The 7,381-nt window shown below is 31.8% G+C and overlaps 1 protein-coding gene across 1 annotated transcript; it reads right to left on the reverse strand.

Moving 5' to 3' along the window:
• Positions 1-262: 262 nt before the first annotated feature.
• Positions 263-913, reverse strand: LOC145575334 (germin-like protein). Its single transcript, XM_081633217.1, has one exon. It carries the CDS (start codon positions 911-913, stop codon positions 263-265), a length of 651 nt encoding a protein of 216 aa, XP_081489343.1.
• Positions 914-7,381: the final 6,468 nt, after the last annotated feature.

Here is a 7,381-nt window from a genome sequence, read left to right on the forward strand (position 1 = left end):
ATTTGGAAGAATTATCCAGGTTTTAACATAAGATCTATGTTAAAAAAAAAAAGAAGCAATAATGACAATTACAACACAATTGTAACACTTTTATACTAGAAAACACGAATTATTCATCACTTCTTATTCTACAATATGATACGAGTATGTGTGACATTTAGACGTTGCTACATTTTACCAGGTTAATATATAAACCGGACTTCATATAAAACACAATTACACAAGTGATGACATGCATGTAACCAATGATTTAAACATAAGTTTACGAAGATGCGATACTTCCACTAAATAGTTGGTTTAAGCGTCTCACTTCCTTAGGACTTATGAGTGTGATTGCGGAAGCTATTTCAGGTGGAAAATTGCCGGCGAACAGCGCGGTGGAAGCAATTTGGAATCCTGGGTTTGCTCCATTCAGGCCAACAAATGCAAGAGCTCGAGTTTTACCAACATTGATCTGGAAGTGAAGCAAGGTTTGTGGAAAAATCATAGAATCACCCGGCTGTAATACCTTATAGTATGCCGTGTTGTTTGTGTCAATGATTCCTGCAATAATAGTCCCGTTTATAAGAACAATCATTTCTGATGTTCGATGAGAGTGTGCAGGGACAACTCCTCCTACAGCCAAATCTAACCTTGCCATAGAAAGGCCTAAACCATTTAAGGCTGGGAATGTGGTGTGATTTGCTCGAGTTACATTGTTTCCAAATATGTTAGTGATGGATTTTTCACCACGAAATCCAGTGAAAACAAAGTCATCAGTCGTGACTTTAGCAGGATCCTTGCAAGCATACCCTTGAGGTCCCCTAGGGAGACTAAGGTCTGCAATACAATAATCGATTTCGATATTTGCACTACTTGCTGAAAGAGGCTTAGCTAAAAGAAAGAGCATGAAAAAAATTGCCAGACCATTCATCGTAGTAAAAGCTAAAGATAACTAGCCTATTAAGAACAATGGTGCTAAGGTTAGCTTTAGCTTTGTGGATTTAAGTTCTTGCATTTCATTGCAACAATACGCACCCTATATATGCTGAAATTTGCTACATAAATGTAGAAAAATCTAAAAATTCAAAAACATGAACAAAATCAGAAAGCTATAATTTTGTTCTCTTACAAGGAGAATCAGTTGTACAATAAGGTCAATCGCAGAGCTGTCAAAAACTGACCCGATCTGAAAAAAAAATACCCGAACCTGGTTATTATTCGACCTTTTTGAACCCGAAAAAATGGAGACCCGAACTTGATATGACCCGACCTGAAACCAACCCTAGACCTCAGTTAATTAACACGAATATTTGAGACCCGAACTCGAACATTAACCGACCTGGAGATTACCAGACATGAATAAAACCCGTAAATTATTGACCTAGACCGAACCCGACTTGAACCGAGATTAACCCAAACTCGTTTTAACCCGTCAAAACTCTAATTTAATCTGACATGTTATTAACCCAACCCGAGTTTAACCCGACTTGTTACTAATCCAACCCGAATGGAATTTCACCGGGTCTATTACTAATTTGACCCGAAATTAACACGATTTGTTATTGATCAGACCCAAATTCAAACCGAATTGTTCCTGACCCATTTCGAACTTAACCTAACCTTTTATTGACCTGACCCCATTTCAAATCACCTTAAATTCAATTTAGAACACCTTATTAATATATAGTTACGTTGTCACTTATGTATCAGTGTGCTTGTGCAAACAAGTTACTATGATAAGTTCAACAGTCAATAGTTCAATACATACATATAACTCCTTACATTGACTAATTATAGCTATTTAATTTGCTCATTTCTAATTCTTAAAATATATTTAGCATATATTCTCAAATTACTGTATATATCTTTATTATTGTAGATATTTACATATCTTCCAAAAACTTAGCTAAACCTATCTTATCGGAATTAATACGAACTTTTTATATCTTATTTTAAATTTTCATGATCTCATTAGTTCGAATTTGAACTTATTTGAAATTTTTTATCCAAAAATAAGTGAAATAATGTAATATATGAAGAAATTGATAATGATTAAACATAAACGTCAATACATGTATAGTTAACAAATTGACTTGAAAAACTTACCCGAACCCGATATGACATGACCTGAAATCAACCCGAGACCCAATAAACCCAATATTTGAAACCCGAACCCGAACATGACCCTACTTGATCATAACCCGCAAATTATTGACTTGAACCGAATATCTACAATATTCGGTTCAAGTCAACCCGAGAATGACCCTGACTCGTTAAAACCCGAATTAAACCCGTCCTATTCTTTACCCGACTCGAATATAACCCTGTTATTGATCCGACTTAAACTCGACCCAAAACCGATAAGATGTATGACCCAACGTGACCCGACTCAAGCATGACTCAACTAGAACCCGACCTGCATAGGTTACGATATTAACCCGAATTGACCTAATCCGAGTTAACTCGACCCAGACTAACCCGACCCGTTTACCCGAATTGACACCTCTAAATTCAATCGTACGACATGTCAATGACGGTTGTTTATCACTTAAATGCCTGAAGTACTATTGATTCAAAATGGAAGATGTCAAAAGACTTAAAAAAGTTTGTAATTCTTGAATTGTAGCCTAATTGTTGTGTAAAAATAGTGTGTACGCATTCAAGTTTATGGTATTTGTTATATGAACTAATAGAGTTTCCAGTTAATACAAGCCTTATATCAACGCGTTACATGTATTAATGTTAATTACATTATTGCTTTAATTTGGTCAAGATGAAATAGTAACTTGAAATAAATAGTCATCTTGAATGATCAACATGAATATTAATTGTAAGGTCTGGTTCACCTCACCTTAAAAAATAATATTCACTAAAAATAATTTCGATTTAGAAATAATTTCATTTCGGTAAAAATAATTTCAGTTTAGTAAAGATTAGTACATTTAAGAAAATATAACAGTGAATCAGTAAAAATAATTTCACTTCAATAAAATTACTTTTAGTTCAGTAAAATTAATTTTTGTTCAGCAAAAATAATTTAAATTCAGTAAAAAAAATTTCAGTTCAGTAAAAAAAATGGTAAAGTGAACGGGGCCTAAAGGACATCAAGAAACGAGAAGGAGTACTTTTTTTTATTAGGGTACTCCGTAGTATTTTTATTCAATAGTTGTTTAATAATAGTAGAGCTGTCAAAAACAGACCCGACCCGAGAATCTGACTGGAACCGACAATGATCTGAACCCAACCTGTACCCGAACCTTGGGGTGAAACTAGTGACTTGTAATCCGACCTGAACTTGACCTGATCCTAACCGAAAACCGATTTGATTCAATACTTTATGACCTGAACCCGAACCTGCACCCGACCTGATAGTAACCGTCAACCGATTTAATCCGACCCGACAACAATCCGAACTCGAACTAGTACCTGACCCAATTAAAACATGTACCCGAGTCATGGAAGGTTTAAGAAAATTTTATATAACTTTTGTTCAACTTATATACTGGTATAATTATGTAAACCCTCAATCCGATTTAATAAAATCTTTTATTCAGCTTATATACCTTTTGTTCTCTATTACTCGTATATAGGTTTAATAAAATCTTGATGATGATTGATCAAATTATGGAAGGCGTAATTATATAGTTCAACTTGACCACATCGATATTTATTAGAATTGAACTTGAACCAAAACCCGACTCAACACTAATCCGAACTCGAATATACTATCTTATTAACCTATCTAAACCCGACTCAGCACAACCGGGACCTAAAATTGTATCCGATCTGAATTTGACTCGATTTGAATCCGACCTATATCCGAAAAAGGTGAACGACCCGTTATAATCTAAACTGAAATTGACCCAACCCGAACCTGAACTGAAGCTAGATTGACCTGACATAACCTGATCCTGATTTAACCCGAGACCTGATTTGACCCGACTTGAATACCCAAATTGACAGCTATAAATAAAAGTGTTTACAATACTAAATTACCATTTTTTGTTTTTAGATTCTTGATTAAATGATTAAATCTAGCTGATTAGATTTATACCTAACTTCAACATTTTCTTACGAAGGCATTACTAATCGAGGGGACCAATTACAAAATTCTAAAAATGTGCCCTAAGAATTGTTGTGCAACCATCGCAATTAAAAACCCTCTTATAGGAAATGAACAATGACCCTAAATCCTAATGTAGGAATTAACCACAAATTTTGGAAACCCTAATTAAAAAAATTGGTCATCTTAACTATTTAAGTAATTAAGTTGAAATTAGGAAGTTGTTTCTCTGATTATAAAAAGAATGTTAGGTATTTTTGTTTCAATATTGAATAAATGGTAGGTAGTTGTGAGCAAAATCTTAATTTTCTTTTCACTAGCTAACGAGCGTATTGCGTAAGCCACACCTAGTTATGTCCTGTGAACTCTTTCGATTTAGTTTTATATCACAACTTAATTTGTTAGTAGCATTAATGGAGGAAAATATATATGTAAACAAATATTTTTAGGGGTATAGATAAACGTCCGCAAACTATTCTTAAGAGGAAAAAAAAAGTGGCAATTAACATCAATTAAGAAAATAAGTATAAATATAAAAAATTTAAAAGGTATAATTGTCCAAAAATTATTAATCAGAGCTATCTCAAACTTTTTAAAAGGTGGGATTTAAATAGTTTCAATATTGTCTATGTTATTTTAATATTTGAATTAAATTAAATATATACATTGAAAAATGTAAAATTCAATGTCTGTTTTGCAATATTAGCTCTAAAAAATTCTTGAAAATCAAGTCAAGAAATATGCTATACAGTATACATAGCACTTAGTGTTACATATAAGGAGCTAAAAATGAAAAAAATGGAAATATAGCATTAATCTTACTTATTTAATTTGTACATGATTTTGTCATGCATTCAAATTCCACTTGGTATCTATATCTATATACCTATACTAAAGCAAAACCTTTTTTCCCTCCGAAATCATTTTCTTTTTTTGCCAATAAGAAGAATATTATTTTAAATAAATAGCTATACAACATCTACAATAATAATAAAGATTTGTAAACCACATAACTAGATGATATAACATAACTTTTACAATCAAAATCATAACTATTTTGCATATCAGGCACAACTCACACTCTACCGCTTCAAACTTGAAACGAGCAGCGATTTTCAATGTCTTTGCATCTTTTCAAATAGAGATCTTCGCAATCTGCGCTTATATTTTGATCGTAGAGTTGATGACGAACCCTAAACCCATATGAATCCAATTCACCTTCTCAATTACTATTAAAATGCTAAAAATAAAATTCTCATTTACTGGTCCATTACCTTTCCAAAAAGTCTTGGGCCAAAACCTTGAATTTAAAGAAACCTTCCTTATCGAAGGAGGCAGGAAAGGAACGTTTCCCAGAAATTGGTAAAATCCCAAAAAAAAATAAAAAATAAAAATGGGGCAGACTATCACAAAAGGAGAGAACTAAAACAAGTCAAATTAAATAACAAATAAACGAATTAAATCAAAGAAAAAGGGTCAGAATAGACTCATTTCCTAAGAAATTACACTATTCCGACCTAAACGGTCAGAAAACTAAAACCCTAAACATAGAGGAAAGAGAGTATGGAGAGAAGAGAAAGGCAGCTGTTTAGTCAACATCATTTTCTTATCCCTCCCAATCAAAGCGAATGCTTCAAAGTTATTTATTTACTAGATTAGGGCCCGTGCGATGCACGGTAGTAATAATTTTTTTTCTTATAATTAATTTGTGCTACAATATAAAATGAGGCAACTCGTGCGATAAAGAAATGCAATGCACATATGAAAAATGAAATAATAGGGCAAAAATTATTAAAACTAAAATTGAGAAAAAGAAACAATCATTAGTGATTAGTTGTGTTGAAAATATTTATAAGCAGTATAGTGTATACATAATATTACATTAATGATACATGTTATTCCCAATAAAACTATACAATGTAGATGTCGTATAACTTTATTAATGAATTGATTTAGCTCAAAATAAAATATACAATGTATTCCAAAAAATAAGCTAAATAGAATAATTATTTAAAAAAAAAAAAAGAAAAACAAAAAAGAAGTGACATCTTATAATGTTTTGGCATGAATGTTTTTAGTTTGACATGTGTCCAAAATGATATAATCATAACATGTTTCTAGTAATAGTTAATAGATTAAAAGTACAAGCTAAGAGGTACACGCTACGCATGTACGGAGTACAATATAAAATTCATATATTGTACACGCATAGCGTGATCCTCTTAGTTTGTTTATGATTAAAAAGAGTAGTTTTTCTTTTTTTAAACTAAAAAAAAGCAGTTTTTGTACGTGATATATATGCTTTTTATTTTGTTTTTGTTAAAAATTAGTTTTTATTGGTAGTTATTTTTTTCTACGTGGCATAAATAATTGTTTTAAGGGTAGGTTTTTTTTTTTTTTTTTTTTTTTTTTTTTTTTTTTTTTTTAAATAAAAAACATGAATAAGGGGAAGTTATTATAGGGAAAATATGTAATGTTTAATTGTGGATAAAAGATATGTAATTTTGCATTTTCAGAGGGGTATTTTGGGAAATGTCAACTTAATCAACCGAGATACCTTTTCTCTTTATATAGTATTATTGATAATTAGAGAGCCCATTATAATTAAAAAGCAAATATGGTCTTATAAATTTTGAGTAATTTTGAAGAGATTTGTGTGAAAAAAAAACCCTCATCAAATGCTAGGATAAGCACGCATATGTTAGCAGTTAGTACTAGTGATATGCCTCATGAGATTTTTTTTATTTTTTATTTTTTGGCTTTATGATAACTGTCAATTTTGTTGATAAATTAAAGTTAACACTTATAATGAGATGAATCAAATAAGATTATACATGAGTATATTATCTCTTATAAATTAAGAGTATATTATGATCAAAGTTTTTAAAGTTTTTCCCATTTTTACACAATGGGGCAAAAAAATAGGGATTTAGGGAGTATAATCCCTAACCTATAAAAGCCGGGGATCACAAATAAGAAGTGCTCAAATCTCTTAAATCCTTATGAACAGTATCCGGAAGATTTCACCCCTGTATTTTGCATTTGGTTTCCTTATCTACGGTCCTCTTCCTATAATGCCCTTCATTATATTTGCATGTGCATTGCCACGTGGTGGAGTAGCTGCTTATTCTTGCCTGGTGTCGTGAATTCCAAAGTCCTTTTCATTAGTGATTTTAAGAGCTGGGGAAATCAAACACTATTAATGGCTCGCAAATTATTGTTGGGTGGCAATGATTTCAGCCATTAGAATAACAATAAATAAGCTGATTAAGTAGCACTTTGTATTAATTGCAAACTTTTTTAGTGTTCAATTATATCGCGGCCGAAAAAGTGTTG

This window comes from Chenopodium album, chromosome 13 (genome assembly GCF_948465745.1).
Source record: "Chenopodium album chromosome 13, dcCheAlbu1.1, whole genome shotgun sequence".
NCBI lineage: Eukaryota > Viridiplantae > Streptophyta > Magnoliopsida > Caryophyllales > Amaranthaceae > Chenopodium > Chenopodium album.